The following is a 17886-nucleotide window of genomic DNA, read 5'->3' on the forward strand; positions in this document are numbered from 1 at the left end:
TTAAGGTAGGTAGGTTTGTTTTTCTCCATGAGAAGAAAAAAATATTCAAATAGAGCCTTTTAAAAGTAGGTCACTTAGTTTGCCCTAAAAAACCTGAGTCTTAGTGAAATTACACCTAAAACTGTAAATTTAAGATTTATTTGGCTAAGAACCATCACCTGCCTTTTCCTTTTTTTTTGTAAGATTGGCACCTGTGCTAACAACCGTTGCCAATCTTCTTGGTTTTTTTGTTTTTTTAATTCTTCTCCCCAAATCCCCCCAGTACATAATTATATATTCTAGTTGCGGGTCCTTCTAGTTGTACTATGTGGGACGCCGCCTTAGCATAGCCCGATGGGCGGTGCCATGTCCGCGCCCAGGATTCAAACCAGTGAAACCCTGGGCCGCTGAAGCGGAGCTCACGAACTTAACCACTCGGCCATGGGGCTGGCCCCTCCTTTTTTAAATTAACCATATATGACAAGGATTTTCGTAGACTTGACAAGTTGCAAATCTTAAATAGATTGCTGCTGTCTCCATTAGTCTGCCTTGACTTTTTGGTATTGTGATATAGTGATTTATAAGAAGAAATACATATTTGGTCTTCGTCCCTGGTTCTGGCCCATAGCTCCAAAACTTTTGAAATTTCTTAAGTGAGGAGTACAATAAACGTGTCTTTGTTATGTTAATAAGGTGAGTTGGGGGAAAGCCCCTAGGTAACCTGAAGTTGGGGGCTGGTTGCCAGGGGAACCAGCCCCTGTGATTAGAGAGTGGGAACTTTCAGTTCCACCCCCAGACCTCTAAGGACGCTGGAGAGGGGCTGGAGATTGAGTCCTGTCATCAATGACCGATGATTTAGTCAATCATGCCTCGGTAATGAAGTCTCCCTAAAACCCAGAAGCTTGGAGATTTGGGGAGAGTGCCGTGCTCAAAGCGCATAGAAGCTCCGTGCCTTTCCCCACACCTTGCCTTATGCATCTCTTCCATCTAGCTGTTCCTGAGTTACATTCTTTTATAATAAACTGGTAAATCTAGTAGGTAAAATGTTTCTCTGAGGCTGTGAACTGCTCCAGCAAATTAACTGAACCCAAGGAGGAGGTTGTGGAACTTCTGATCTACTGTTCACAAGGTTGGTCAGAAGCCTAGGGGACAACCTGGACTTGCAATTGGCGTCTGAAGTTGGGGGGCAGGGGGTAGACTTGTAAAACTGAGCCCTTAACCTGTGGGATCTGATGCTATTGCCAGGTAGACAGTGTCAGAATTGAGTTGAGTTGTAGGACACCTAGCTGGTGTCAGAGAATTGCTTGATGGTGTGGAAAAAACACCTGGAAATTGGTGTCATAATCAGAGGCATTAATCTTTTTATATTTTCACTAATTATCTAACATCTCTGGGGTAGATTGACTTCTCTGAATTTATGTATGTCCAATGTTATATTTTTCTTCTGTTACTTAGAACATATATTTCTTTTTTCTTAGTAGCAATGGTAGTTCTTTCTGATTCTGTAGAATTCGTATTTCCTGTTTAAGTTTCAAACATATTTTTAAAAGGCCACTCTTAAAATAGCAGCTTTCAAATTGTTAATTATGTTTCACACCCTTAGGTTTGCACAATTTTTCCTGTGCCCCTTGTTTGATGAGAGTTGCAAAGACAGAGAGGTGAATGCAGTTGATTCAGAACATGAGAAGAATGTGATGAATGATGCTTGGAGACTCTTTCAGCTGGAAAAAGCTACCGGGAATCCCAAACACCCGTTCAGCAAATTTGGGACAGGTTTGTCAACGGCAGCTTTCGTGCATTCGTTCTCCTTGACCTCATTTAAACCCAAGGCCCCTTTGCACAGTATTGTATTTTACAGTTCAGGATAGTAGATTTCAGAACTTCTCATTTCTGCCTGCCTTATTTTTTTATAAACTCAGTGTGGAGCTGAGAAGTGGTTGTTACATCATTGTTACTCCCCACTGTTTCTTAAACCATGCCCCTGTCCTTATGGTATCTGCCTGGTTCCTATGTAGGCACCTCTATTTGTGACTCCTGACCTGAGATGAGGCTGAAGCTTAGTGCACCTAATAGTAATAATAATAGTGACCAAGTATGAAGCAAGTTTGTTGGATAACAAGGTATAGAATTGAATTCAGAGTTTAGAAACAATAAGAATGAAGTAGTTGTACTCCCTTTAACAGATGACTAGCATTTTGGCTAGTGGTTCAAAAAGAAGGATGTTAAACAAGAGTTGAGCCCTTGGCATTGGACTTTATGTGTAATACTCAGGATGATACTCTCAAAATTGTAGTAATAGTGACCTAAGCAATTATTTGGCCTCTAGAGGGTTACTCTGGTCATTCCATTAAAATAGGGATCTAAATATTTAAGGAGCAGAGGAGTTAGAGCTGTGAATAGATAATAACCAGTATTTCAAAGGGAGAAGATAATAGATGCTTTTATTCTGAAGTCTACCTTCCAAATAGAAGAGTATCTCCAAAGCTCACTTCAAGGCTTGTTGAATTCTCCTGCTCTCATCACCTCCACCTCTACTCATCCAGATGTACAGCATCTGCTTCGGAGATGCTATATAGGAAACAGAACACACAGGGTCCCTGCTCTCCAAGTGCCGCCATCTCCTGGAAGGAGATTAGAGGTTAGAGGGCACGACAGGGAGTAGAATAAAATGTGGAGATTCTTGATTTCATAATTGTAACTTTTTCTTTATTCAATTTTTCATTAAAAAGTACATTTAATTTAAATATTTAAGCAGTACAAAAGTGTTTAAAGTAAAAAAAAAGCAAAAACAAGAAGTCTCCCTTTTCCTCATCTATTTCTGCTAGTCCCACACACCAGATGTAATCATTAACAGGTTGCTGTGATTTTAAAATCCTGCTTTGGGGATTATAAAATTACATGAAAATAATAGATCGTTTAGTACACTTACAACTTTTTGCTTATAAGTTAATTTGGGGGACTTACTTTTAAGACTGTAAAGTTAGCTTTCTTTCATTTTGGATATCATTCTGATATATCCAACAGCAGCTAGGGAATTAACATAGCCTGACAGAATCAGAAAGAGTTTTTAAAAATTGCAGTTAGAAGCAGCAATATTGTATTCTTCAGACTCACAGTACTTGGCATTCAGTATCAGCATCATTGCTAAGATGATTGTGGTCCCTACAATATCTGTGTAATGCTGAGTTGTTTGAAAAGCGGCTTTCATAGAGAACATCAGCATATGTAGGATATCAAAAAGGGAACGTGAGGATTAGAAAGCAAATGTCAGAATCATTAGATCCACATGATTGTTGTCCTTTAAGGAGCCGCTTTGATAGGTTAGATGCCTGGGCCAGCACTGCTGCTGTTGTGCAGAGCGTGGTGGAGCGCCTCTTCAGGAGTTGCCCTCCTTTACACAGCCTCACTGGTGACAGGTCATGATCAGCATAATCAGGAAGCAGGCTCAAATCTTCCGGAAATAAATCCAATGAATAACGTGAGTGATATTACTTCTGGTCACAAGTGAAGAATAATCTTAAAATGTCCTAGAAGAGGGTTTCAGGAGTGATGGGCAGAGAGAAACACTGAATGGTCAGGTATGTGTGAGTGGTGTTTGAGGGCATGTTTGTTGTTATAACCACTGACGAGTCTAGGCAGTTAGTGAGCAAAGTATGAGGAAATATAAACAGCTCACAGATGAGTGAAAATATGATATGTATAAATAATGCGAATGTCAGGTTACCTTCTGATTTGGGGAATATAAACTAATGTTGAACTTTTTGGAGTAGAGGTCCTGTCCATTTTTAAGGTCACAGATACATTTGAAAATATGACAAAAGCTGTGTAGCCTAGCCCCAGATATTACACATACATAAAATTTTGCAGAAGTGATCCTTGAATCCTTGTCAGTAATTCATACTTAATTTACATCTGTTATTTTTGAGTGACTTCAGATGTTTCTGTGAACATGGACCATTTTGTCCATCAAGGGATTATGATTTATTATTTTAATATTAATATTTAAAATATTAAAATATTATTTAAGTAATAATATTTTGCTATAATTTATTATAATATTTAAATTTGCTATAATATTATTTAAATAATAATATCAGGAAAAGCTGGGTATTTTTAAATGAACAGAAAACAAGTGTTGTGTTATTTATTTTTGAGAAAACCTTAAGATGTTTGTCCTTTTCACTGGTTTTTCATGCTTCAAAAACAGTATAGAGGGGGGCAGCCTGGTGGTGCAGTGGTTAAGTTTGCATGTTCCACTTCGGTGGCCCAGGGCTCACTAGTTTGGATCCTGGGTGCCAGCCTATGCACTGCTTATCAAGCCATGCTGTGGCAGGTGCCCCACATGTAAAGTAGAGGAAGATGGGCATGGATGTTAGCTCAGGGCCAGTCTTCCTCAGCAAAAAGAGGAGGATTGGCAGCAGATGTTAGCTCAGGGCTAACCTTCCTAAAAATATATATATATATATATATATATGTATATAGAGAATAGTACAGTGGCTTACAAACTTTTTTTATACAATCCAGTAAGAACCATATTTTACTTAGCAGCTCAGAGCACATATATGTGTGTTTGTGTAAACAGCTGAGACAAAAGTTTTACCAAACAATATCTATCTTACATCTTGGTTTGTAGTCTGGTAACCTCTTGTTGTATTGTTTCTTTAAAAAAATTCTAGTCTGCCAATATATTAAATTTATTTCATTAAATCAAATGCATGGGTTCACAGTTTAAATAATGCCAAGTGATAAGCAGTCATTTTAGTAGAGTCAGAAAAACTTTTTTTTGGTAAAACTCAAAGTTTTATTTGGTAAAACTCAGCACTCATTCATGAACAAAACAAAAAGCTCTTGAGCTGATAAAAACCTGTGTCAAACATGATGATTAATGGTGAAGTTTCAAAAAGATTTCCACTGAAAGGCAAAAACAAAACTAGAATACCCTCTAAGCACTTTTTTGGTCTGCCCTACTATATATATACTAATCATTGCAGTAAGTCAAGGGAAAAATGTAGTATGTAAGAGGTAGAAAGAAAGCAAAAGAACCTTTCTTATTTCCACATTGTATGATTGCGTAAAAATATTCAAGAAAATCTTCCAATCACCCATTAGAAGTAAGATAATTCACCAAGGTTGCCAAAATAAGAGAAACTCACTAAAATTGCATTCTTGTATCAGTAGTAGTCAATTAGAAAAATGCTTCAGGAAAAATGATTTAATTCACAATATAAAAATAGCTATAAGGTATTGAGAAATGAATCTAACAAAAGAACAAGAAATACATAATGGTTATAAAAGAATGCCTGAGTAAATGGGGAGATAAGTCATGTTCATGAATGGGTAAACTCAATATCACACAGGTAAATTCACCCCAAATTGATCTAAATTCAATGCACTGCCAGTTGAAAGCCCTGGAAGTTTTTTTAGGAACTTGATAATCTGATTATAAAATTAATAAGAAAGAGTAAAGGGCCAAGAATATCTAAGATAATTTTGAAGAACAACAAAACAGGGACAGCTTCTTTGAACTTAGAACTAAAGTTCTAGTTGTTCCAGTAGTGGAATTGGTGCAAGGATACACAAAGATAACAGAACAGATTATAGATCCTAGAAACGTATCCACAAATATGTGGAAACTTGACATAAGCCAGAGAGGTACATTACAAATGAGTAAGGAAAGGATGGACTTTTCAATAACTGGTGCAGGGACAATTAGGTATCCATGTAGAAATAAGAAAAATTAGATCTCATCTTACACTATGCACAAAAATAAATTTCAGGTCAATTAGACCTAATTATAAAAGAAAACTTTACAACATTTAGAAGAAGATATAGGAAAGGGTTTTCTATCTTAAGATAGGAAAACATTCTTAAGCACACAAAGCACAAATCATATCTTTTAGAGATAAAGACAAACCGTAGGTTTAAAGATAAATTTGACTTCATTAAAATTTAAAATTTCTGTTCAATAGAGACACAAAAAAGACAAGCTGCATACCCAGTGAAGATATTTGCAAAGCATATAACAGATGAAAACTTCTACAAGTAAATAACTAAAGGAAAAAACAGCTCACTAGAGAAATAGGCAAAGGATATGAATATGGAATTCACAGAAGAGGATATTTGAATGGCCAGTAAACATAGGAAAGATGCTCAACTTACTAGTAATCAGGGAAATACAAAATAAAACAATAATGAGGTACCATTTCACACCTGTCAGGTTGGCAACAGTTGAAAGTCAGACACAGCTAAGTATTGTGTTGGTGAGGATGTAGAAGAACAGAACCTCATACCCTGTTGGTGGGAAAATAAATTGGTTCATCTACCTTGTAAAGCAATTTGGCAATATCTCATAAAGTGATGCCTATGCCCTTTGACCCAGGGAATCCACTTCTTGACATAGACCCTAGAGAGAAACACCTCTAGCAGATGTGCATGAGAAACAGATAAAAAAATGTTCATGAAACATTTTTTGAACTAGTGAAAAATAGGAAATGACTTAAATGTCAACAGTTGAGTAAATTAAGTACATTTTTGTGTGTTCATACAGTGGAATATTCTCGAGCAGTTAAAATGAGCCAGAACTCATGTATCAAACTAGATAAAGAGCAAAATATTTTGTGCAAAATATAGGTTGCAGAATATGTTTAGTATGATAGCTTTCTATAAAATTTGAAGACAGGCAAAACAGTACATATAGCATATTGTTAATGTCTATGTATGTATATAATATAGTATAAAATATGCACAAGAATGACTAAATTTTGATTAGTATCCTTGGGAAGAGAGACAGAGAGAGAGAAAGGGAAGAGACTTTAGCTCTGACCTTAATGTTTTATTACTGGGGGAGGGAATTTGTAACAAATATGGCAAAATGTGAAGAGTGAGGAGTGACATCAGCATCATGGCAGAGTGAGTTGTTCCGTTTATCTCTCCCCTCTAACTTACAACCAGTCAGACATCCATTGACTAACAAAGGGCTCCCTCAATAGCACACCAGAACGCCAGAGAGATCCCAATGGTGACGTCTGAGACTACAGTGACATCATAAGCAGCAAGACACCAGCAACGTCAGAGGCACAAGCAGCACAAGGAGGGCACTGATGACACCTCTAGCAGAGCCCAGTGAAGGGTGGAAAGTGCAGGCTCTCAAATACAATCAGAAGCAGCTCAGAACCAAAGTAAGCAAAGCTGTACCCAAATAAGAAAGGTGTTTACCACCACAAATGTGTCAGCAGAGGATCACCTCATCCAATACTGTGAAGAACGGCAGTAACACTGCAGAACAGAAAGAAAATGACAGCTCTACAGAAACCAAACTTGAAGTCACAGAAGATTGCACTGTAACTGACAGAGAATTCAAAAATAGCTGTAATAAAGAAACTCAATGAATTACAAGAACACTCAGAGTTTTCATGAGTTCAATGAGCTCATGAATAAAATTAATGAACAGAAGGAGTACTTCACCAAAGAGATTGAAACTCTGAAAAAAAACCAAACTGGAGTTCTGGAGATGAACAACACAATGAGGTGAAAAATAAAGTAGAAAGCATTGAAAATAGAGCTGACCATATGGAAGAAAGAATTAATGAGCTCGAAGATAGAAATCTAGAACAGTTCAGGTGGGAGTGGAGAGAGAATTAAGATTTTTTTTAAATGAAGAAATTCTATGAGAAATATCTGACTCAATTAGAAAAAGCAACATAGGATAATAGGTAGCCCAGAAGGAGAAGAGAGGGAAGGAACAGAGTGCCCATTCAAAGAAATAATAGCTGAGAACTCCACAAACCTGGGGAAGGAACTGCATATACAAGTATATGAAGCTAATAGAACTCCTAATTATCTCAATGCAAAAAGACCTTCTCCAAGGCATATAATATTAAAACTGTCAAAAGTCAATGACAAAGAAAGAATATAAGCGTGACCAGAGAGAAAACACCTTACAAAGGAACCCCCAGCAGGTTATCAGCAGATTTCTCAGCAGAAACTATACAGGCTAGGAGAAAGTAGAATGATAGTTTTGTCTTTCAATATTCAAACATATCAGCCAAGAATACTCTCCAGCAAAGTATCCTTCAGATATGAAGGAGAAATAAAAGCTTTGCAAGACAAACAAAAGCTGAGGGAGTTCATTGCCACTACCTGCCTTGTAAGAAATGTTAAAAGGAACCCCCCTACCTGAAACAAAAAGGCAAAGGTTTACAAAGCTTTGAGCAAGGAGATAAACAGAGTCAGAAAATTGCAACTCTACCAGAATAGGTTAGTAAACATTTAATTATAGCATAAAGACTAAAGGGAGAGAAAGGCATCCAAAATAATTATAACTACTTGAGTTTGGTCACAAGCTCACAACACAAAAAAGCATAATTTGTGGTAACAAAAACATAGAAAGGGAAAAGGAAGAGGACAGAACCTGCATAAGCTAATGGAGATAAGATGCTATCAGCAAAACAAGGACTGTCTCATCTGTGAGATCTTTTGTACAAACCTCATGGTAACCACTAAACAGAAAATCAGAGCAGAGTCACAAATCATAAACAGAGAAAACTGAGAAAAACGTCACAGAAAACCACCAAACTCCAATGGCAGACAAAAATACAAGAAAAAGAATCAGTGGAAAAATAGGACAAGCAGAAAACAAAAGATAAAATGGCAGTATTACCTGAAGAATCCACCAGAAAATGATTAGAGGGGCTGGCCCTATTGCCTAGTGGTTAAGTTCACACATTCCGCTTCGGCAGCCCAGGGTTTGCAGATTGGGATCCTGGGTGCAGCCTAGCACTGCTTGTCAAACCATGCTATGGTGGTATCCCATATGTAAAATAGAGCAAGATTGGCACAGATGCTAGCTCAGTGACAATCTTTCCCCAGCAAAAAGAGGAAGATTGGCAACAGATGTTAGCTTGGGGCCAATCTTCTTCACACACATACAAAAAATTTTAAAAATTAAAAATAATTAATGAATAAAGTTGCAGAGTAAAAAATCAACATACAAAAACCAGTTGCATGTCTATATACTAACAATGAGCTAGCAGAAAGAGAAATCAAGAATACAATCCTGTTTACAGTCACAACGAAAAGAATAAAATACCTAGGAATAAATTCAACCAAGGAAGTGAAAAACTATATACTGAAAACTATAAGACATTATTGAAAGAAATTGAAGAAGACATAAGGAAATGGAAAGATATTCTGTGCTCATGGATTGGAAGAATAAACATAGTTAAAATGTCCATAATACCAAGCCAGCCCTGATGGCCTAGTGGTTAAAATTTGACACTGTCACCACTTTAGTGGCCCAGGATTGTTTTCCCGCTCGTGGAACCACACCATCCATCTGTCAGTTGCCATGCTGTGGCGGTGGCTTGCCTAGAAGAAATAGAATGACTTACAGCCAGGATATACAACCATGTACTGGGGCTTTAGGGAGCAGGGGGGGAAAAAGGAAGATTGGCAACACATGTTAGCTCAGGGCAAATCCTTCCCAGTGGGGTGGGAGTGGGGGTCCATATTAGCTAAAGCAGTCTACAAATTCAATGCAATCCCAATCAGAATCCTAACATTTTTCACGGAACTAGAACAAAGAATCCTCAAACTTTTATGGAACAACAGAAGACCCTGAAGAGCCAAAGCAATCCTGAGAAAAAAGAACAAAGCTGGAGGCATCACAATCCCTGACTTCAAAATGTACTACAAAGCTATAGTAATCAAAACAGCATGGTACTGGCAGAAAAACAAACACACAGATCAATGGAACAGAATTGAGAGCCCAGAAATAAAACCATACATCCATGGACAGCTAATCTTCAACAAAGGAGCCAAGAACATACAATGGAGAAAGGAAAGTCTCTTCAGTAAATGGTATTGGGAAAACTGGACTACCACCCGTGAAAGAATGAAAGTAGACCATTGTCTTATACCATACACTAAAATTAACTCAAAATGGATTAAAGACTTAAATGTAAAACCTGAAACCGTGAAACTCCTGGAAGAAAACATAGGCAGTACACTCTTTGACATCAGTCTTAGCAGCATATTTTGAATACCATGTCTCCTGAGGTGAGAGAAACAAAAGAAAAAATTAACAAATGGGACTATATTAAACTGAAAAGCTTCTACACAGCAAAGGAAACCATGAACAAAACGAAAAGACAGTCCACAAACTGGGAGAAAATATTTGCAAATCATATATTCAATAAGGGATTAATTTCCAAAATATATAAAGAAGTCATACAACTCAACAACAAAAAAACGAACAACCTGATCAAAAAATGGGCAGAGGATATGAACAGACATTTTTCCAAAAATATATGCAGATGGCCAAGAGACACTTGAAGAGATGTTCAACATCACTAATTATTAGGTAACTCCAAGTCAAAACTACAATGAAATATCACCTCACACTCATCAGAATGGCTATTATTAAAAAGACAAGAAATAACAAGTGTTAGAGAGGCTCTGGGGAAAAGGGAACCCTCACACACTGCTGGTGGGAATGCGAACTTGTGCAGCCACTATGGAAGACAGTATGGAGATTTCTCAAAAAATTAAAAATAGAAATACCATATGATCCAGCAATTCCACTTCTAGGTATTTATCCAAAGAACATGAAAATATTAATTCAAAAAGATACATGCAGTTCTTTGTTCATTGCAGCATTATTCACAATAGCCAAGACTTGGAAGCAACCTAGGTGCCCATCAACAGATGAATGGATAAAGAGTAATGATATGTATATATACAATGCAATACTACTCAGCCATAAAAAAGATAAATCCTGCCATTTGCAACAACATGGATGGACCTTGAGAGTATTATGCTAAGCGAAATAAGTCAGACAGAGAAAGACAAATATTGTATGATTTCACTGGCATGTGGAAGACAAACACACACACAGAGAAGGAGACTAGATTGGTGGTTACCAGGGGGAAAGGAGGTGGGGGGGAGGGCAAAAGGAGTAAAGGGGCTCATATGTGTGGCAACAGATGGAAACTAGACTTTTGGTGGTGAGCATGATGCAGTCTATACAGAAGCCTAAATATAATGATGTACACGTGAAATTTACACAATGTTATAAACCAGTGTGACCTCAATAAAATAATTAACAAAAAAACTGGGGGCTTGAAAGTTAAAAAACAATGTGAAGAGTGATAAAACTGGGTGGTTAGTAGATAAGTGTTAATTTTGTACTTCTGTATTAAAATATTTCACAATTTTAAAATTGAAAGAGAAATGTGAAATATTTCTTGTTCCTGCTTATCTAACAAAAATGGGAAAATGAAATACTGAAAGGGTGACACTTTTCAAGATAAGCAAGAGAGAGCACACTTCTGTGTGTAAGTGAGGACTCTCTGTGTCTTTACTACTTAAGTATGTCTGTGTCAAAGAAACATGTAGGTTACCTGTCTTTTTCTATTAAACATTCGATTTTGCAAACCTTTGTCTGACAAAATGGGACAAGCCCTCAAATTGCTCTTCTTCCTCCTGTGTCTTGGGTTCCATCATCAGATCTCACATTCTCAAACTGACATCTGGCAATCGTTTTTCTGTTTTGAGTCATTGACTTTGTTTGAAAGTTGTTTTCATAGATAGTCTGTGCTAAGTCTGTCTCCACACATATGTCTTCATTAAATCCTTGTATGATTCTCCTAGCCTCAGACTTCAACCAGGAATCCCACCTCCATTAGCATATTCCCAAGTGGTTTAAAATTTGGCCTCTAAAGTTGGACACTAGTGGGTTTGACTGTTCTCCCAGTGGCCAGCTGAGAGACTCTGGGCAAGTTTCTCAACTTCTGTAAGCCTGTTTCCTCCCGTGTCAGGTTGATGTGAGAATTAAAGGAGGTTGTGCATGTGAAGTAGTTAGCAAAAAGTGTGGCCATAATAGTGCTCAATAACTGATAGTAGCCTTTATAATAACGATATAATAGCAGATTGGTAGCTGTGAAAGACATAGAAACTTTGAAAAGGTCCTTGTCATGAAGGGTGAGGTGGCCAGTCACAGGCTGCTTGAAGAGCCAGTGGGTTTCATGAACTGATTATGGGGCAGTATGTTATTAGAGAAGTGTCATTCTCTTCTTGAACTGAACCCATGGTTGGTGTCCACATTGGCTTTTTCCCTTCATGTATTATTCACATACACCTTTAGTTTTAGGTCCATAGTTCCTGATAATTTGGATGTCTTTTCTCTGCCCTGTTGCCTTTTTTTTCCTTTGCCTTTACATGGAATAAAAACAGGAGCAATTGAATTTTTAAGGGTAGTTTGGAACAGGAAAGGATAAAACTTAATTCTCGTTATTCTTTAGTGATGTGTTTCTCGTGAACATAACCCCACAGTCACCATGGGAGCAACTGGGTTTAGTCAGCTGGGAAGGAAATAAAAGGAAGTCAAGATGTGGGTGAGGGAAACAGAACAGGTGGAATGAAAGGCGAAGTGGGAGGGCACGTGGAAATAGAGGGTGGTGCTGCATTTCAGATGTGGGTGACGTTTTTCTTACTTCATTGTTTACTCTAGGATGCTTTGTAGCATGGGCTGTAGGATTATAAGAGTCTGAGTAGGTTGTTATAAGTGAGGCCAAATGATCTCTCTTTCTCTCTCAATTGACAAGTATTTTTTTAAAGTCCCCCGACATGTAAAATGCCTTAGAAAATGTGAAGAAGTATAATCGATGTCTTTGCATTCAGGGTGCTTATAGTTAGTTGGAGAGGCAAGGCAAACCCAGGATTTCGTTGAAGTATAATCTCAAGTTTGATTTTTCAGGATCTTTATCTCTTTCTCTTCCTCCTCCTTCTTGCTAATTTTTATTGAGTGCTGTGTTCAGCACTTTGCCGGGATTACTTAATTCTCACAATATCTCCAATAGGTACGTGCTCTTATTATTTCCATCTTACAGATGAGTAAACTAAGGCTTAAGAGAAGGTAATTAAGTTGCTTGGGGTCACTCAGCTTTTAAGTGCTGGAGCCAGGATCTGAACCCAGATCTGGTGCTTTTAACCACTGTTCTGTTCTGCCTGCTTTAGGGTTGCCAGAATTAAATTCTCTGGGATCTCAGAGGAGTTGCAAATTGAATTCTCCTGAAGGGTGGTTAGGATTTTCTTAAGCAGAAGGAAGAGCCAGATTGCATCTTTGGGAATGTAATTTAACATATTCCTCTGTCCTCTGTATCTCCACAAATTGGCAATTGGATATAGAGGTTTGATCATCAGATTCATGTTTGACTTTTCTTGGACAAGGCTTCATAGGTGCTCATGTGTTCTTCCATCAGGGGCGCATAATGTCTAGTTTTCTATTTATGATGTTGCAACCATTGATCTTCGATGCATCACCTGTCTAATTCTAATTCTGTTATTCCTTCTCATATTGATTAGCTTGACTACTGCTAAAAAAAGAAAATCTCTTCTACTATCTGGCTACCCAGTGGTACAGTTATTATAGGAAAGGCAGGACAAATGTTTGACTCATTCCCTTCATTTACCAGTTTTCAAAATATTGAGTTGGTTCCCTAGCATCCATGAATGATGACTAATTTTTTTTTTTAGTATCACGATCAACTCATGGATATAAAAATATTTAATGTTTCAGCCTACTTAGTCATTTATTATTCCCTAAATTTTTCCATGGATTTTGTTATTGTCTTTTTCGTTTTTTCTTTGCTAGGAAATGTGTCAATGGAAAACTAGAAATTTACTGAAAGCTAGAACTGGATTAATCAACTGTACATGCCTTATGGCATTTAAGAGGTTTTCACTTCAATTCCTTCTCTCTCATAACTCACATCTTGTACTTGCATGTACTTACCTAGCTGTAAAAGAGTTGTCCTTTCTAATTTTATAGGAAAATTCTTAATCTCAAAAAGCTTTAGTCTCTTCCAGGATTTTTAGAAGATTGATACAGTGAGAAGAAAGAGTTTTTTTTTTTAAAAGAGCATTTTTTTTTAAATATTTTATTTTATTTTTTTCTTTTTCTCCCCAAAGCCCCCCGATACGTAGTTGTATATTCCTTGTTGGGGGTCCTTCTAGTTGTGGCATGTGGGATGCTGCCTCAGCGTGGTTTGATGAGCAGTGCCATGTCCACGCGCAGGCTTCGAACCAACAAAACACTGGGCCACCTGCAGCAGAGAGCAAGAACTTAACCACTCAGCCATGGGGCCAGCCCCAAGAAAGAGATTTTTTTTAAAAAAGTTCGTAATAATTCCAAGTAACTAACCGCATATGTATTAATCTAACCTTAAGAATCTTGGGTTTTCAGAGAACGTTTAAGATTTTTCAGGGTTATGACTATCAAGTTGACTTTTCTCTGAGAACCTTATCGGACATGCAGTTGGAGACAGCTCTAGTTTCTTAAACAGATTTCTAAAACTTCACCCTCACTCCTTCCCACAGAGTGTAAGAAATATATAGCTGGCTTCAGAATTTTCCCAGAAAATGAATTCTATTTCCTTGAAAATTAGCATTCTTATACATTAGTATTGTTTGTAAATGTTTTTTAAAAAATAGAATTTAAAGTAGGTGTTAGTATGGAAATATAAAATAGCATTTACTGAACTTTACAATTTACAAAACCTTCCTCATATCCATTATCACTTTCGTAAGCTTCTCAACAACCCAAGTTCGTATTAAGTGCTTATTATCTGATAGATGCTGCACCGAGCCATAGCACAGATTATTCGTTTAATCCTCACAGTGGTCCTGTGAGTTGGTTCTCTTATTATTCTTATTTACAAATAAGGAAACTGGGGCTCGGAGAGGTGAAGAAGCTCACCTGTGTCTCACAGCTAGGAAAGGAAGGGGTCAGGAGGTGAGCCCTTGCTCTGAACAACGGGGCGTGTATCCATATTACCCCTATTTTACAGATAAGATAAACGACCCCTTGGAGATATTTGGAGACTTTTCCAAGGTTGCATGATAGAGTCAGGACAAGAAATCCTGAAACTCCCAACTGCCAAGCCACTGCTCTCTCTCTCTCTGCTCTTTCCCGGCAGGCCCAGAGTGGAAGGGCCCCAGCAGGCCAGCACCCCGACACCCTCAGTCTCCTGCTGGAGCTGACTCTAATGGTGACAGAGCCAGAAAGGCAGGATTCACGATTTTGGTAGCATTTTAATTTGTTGTAAATAATCCAGCTGAGTTAGAACTAAATTACGGCACTTAGGTGTCTAGAGACTACACTGGTGTTTGTTATCCCAGCCATATTCACATTTCCTCCACACGTGGATTCTTAGGCAGAGGAAAGTCACCTGGACCATTTACTGAGCTAGCTTTCCTACTTCAGCCCACAGTTTTTATGGTACACTCAGAAGCCAGAAGTCCCTCCCACAATTCAAATCATAGCATTAGTAGCTGCTGTTTATTGTGTGTTTGTTTTCTGCGATATGTCAAGTATAGTGTTAAATACTTTAACATTTTTTATAAATTTATTATTTGTTGTCAAAGAGATAGGTAGAAAAGCATTTGTCAGATCATTCTCTACACACTACTTGAAAAAACAGAACATTACAAATATAGTTTGAGCATCTGATGTAACTTCTCCAATTGCGTTTTCCTCCCTACCTGAGAGAGAACCACTATCTTCAGTTTGGTGATTATCGTTCCCATGCTGCTACTTTTTTTTGCTGAGGAAGATTAGCCCTGAGCTAACATCTGAGCCAGTGTTTCTCTACTTTATATGTCAGTTGCTGCTACAGCATGGCTGGTGAGTGGTGTAGGTCCACACCTGGGATCTGAACCCACAAACCCAGGCCACCAAAGCGGAGCATGCCAAACTTAACCACTACACCGCAGGGCTGGCCCCTCCATTCTTCTTTATAAAAGCATTGCTAGTCATGTATTTACCTCTAAGCAACATATTGTATCGTTTTTTAAGCTACATAAAAATGGTATTTTATTGTGAGTGATCTCTGCCACTGGTAGCTTTTCCTTCAATGTTATGTTGTTTGTAAGAGTTATCCTTATTGGTGAGTATACCTCTGATAAATTTTTTATTTTTATTTTTGCTGCTATTTGAAAACTTCATTGAATGCATGTACCATTATTTATCCATTTTCCTATTAAGGAAACAGTGCTGCTATCTGTGAGCATTCTCCTACGTGTTTCCTTGTACACAGAGTTCTCTAGGGTAGGAGTGGAATTCTAGGAGTGGAATTACTGAGTTATAGTAGGCTATGTACATCTTCAGATTCAGCAGATATGCCAGACTGTTTCCTCTGGTGGTTGGTTCAATAACACTCTCTCATGCAGCGTCTGAGTTCTCATTTCTCCACACCCTAAACAGCACTTGGTGTCATCAGACTTTCTGTTCTATTTATTGGATGCTAAATATTAGTCTTATGCGTTTTCAAGTGTATTTTTTTTCTCTAATTTGATGTGAGCCTACCACTGTCAAGGTAGGAGATTGAGCCTAAGAGAATTAGTAAAGTAACTTGTTCAAGGTCATGCCACCAGAAGATGGATAGCGTGGATGGCTCTGCCAATACCAATGCCAGTGCCTGTTCCTCTGCACCTCCCTACCTGGGGATCCTGGCGCTGACAGTAACAGAGTCCACTCAGTAATTTAAGGACTGATTTTGGAATTCCGTGCTTTATGTCCTACTTTTCCTTTCATTTCCTCATCTAGCTGTTTCTTGAGAACTTCCACCAGCTAGCTTTCCTGTTTTTAGAAAACTCTTTTAAAGGATTTGTTATAAAAGGGTTAGTAAACTGAATAGCAAGCCTGACTCTTCTGCCCATTTGTATCTAGTATCCATGTTTCTCTGTCATGTATTGAGAGCTGACTATCCTGACCCCAGGAGAGTCATAGGGGAGAACCTTTTTTTCTTTCTAATACAGGAGCTTCTAAGGATACGCAACTGCCATTCTTGGCTGTGTTCCCAAATGGACCACAGTTTCCTTCTGTCATCATGTATTAGAAAGACTGAAAACATCTAGGCAGCAAAGAAATGAATAGGTAGATTCATAGAATAGTATCTATTTGCGGCTATAAGCTACTTTCAGAACAAAAGTGATTGAGCCTCTGTTTAGCAGTTTGACCAGAGATCCAGTATCATTAGAGTTTTGTAGCTTAGGTGAACCAGGTTGCTGTTGACGGTGGTTCTTTTAGCTCATTTTCCTTTTAAGTTTTTGTTGAAGTATAGTAAATATATAGAAATGTGTGTGTGGCTCGTATAAATTGTTGTTTTTACTTTTCCTGCTATTTGAAGAATCAGCTGAATGAATGAATGAATGTATTTCTATTATTTATGTACGATTTTGAATTTTCAAAAACTGAGCACACCATGGAACCAGCACCAGGTCAAGAAATCAAACATTGCCAGCACCTCACTAGTCCTCTTTGTATCCCTTTGTAGTCACTATCCACCCAGCCAAGGGTAACCTCTGTTCTGACTTCTCATACCCAGATTAGTTTTGCCTGCTTTTATGCTTTATTAAATGAAATGATACAATGTATACTCTTTTTGTGTCTGTCTTCTCTCATTCAACCTTAAAGTTGTGAAGTTCATCCATACTATTGCATATAAACAGTGGATTATTCATTCTCTTTGCTGTGTAGTATTCTGTTGTAGTCCTTTGGCTCATTTTAATATAGTGTTGTCAGTATTTTGCCAGTGATCCATGTTTTAGTGTGTTTGGGGTCTGTCCCTGCCTTATCTCTGTGTTTTAAAATAGACCTAAAGATAAAGGGTAGGGATTAGAATGGTAAGGTATTCAGATATATTAAAATCAAAGCAGAATGAACTATGGCCGGTCAACCTGAAAGAATTTGAAGTTCTAGATGAAGGTCGTAGTCTTGGTCTTTGTAAGTTTGGATTTGAGATTTTTGTTTAGCCAGAATATTGACCAGATTGTGAATAGGCAAATCAGATCACATTTAGACTAAAAATCTCATTTCTATCTAACACATTTATAGTCTGTTGAAATCAA

At 37.8% G+C, this 17886-nt stretch overlaps 1 protein-coding gene across 11 annotated transcripts in view; it reads left to right on the forward strand.

Moving 5' to 3' along the window:
• The window catches only part of IDE (insulin degrading enzyme), a 100554-nt gene that overhangs the window by 36153 nt on the left and 46515 nt on the right, over positions 1 to 17886 (forward strand). For all 11 annotated transcript variants that reach the window (XM_070609961.1, XM_070609971.1, XM_070609982.1 and 8 more), the window contains exon 4: positions 1583 to 1752. In XM_070609961.1, coding sequence (XP_070466062.1) covers positions 1583 to 1752 — 170 coding nt within the window. The remainder of the gene's footprint in view (positions 1 to 1582; positions 1753 to 17886) is intronic.

The sequence above is a fragment of the Equus przewalskii genome, chromosome 1, assembly GCF_037783145.1.
Source record: "Equus przewalskii isolate Varuska chromosome 1, EquPr2, whole genome shotgun sequence".
In the NCBI taxonomy this organism is placed as follows: Eukaryota; Metazoa; Chordata; class Mammalia; order Perissodactyla; family Equidae; genus Equus; species Equus przewalskii.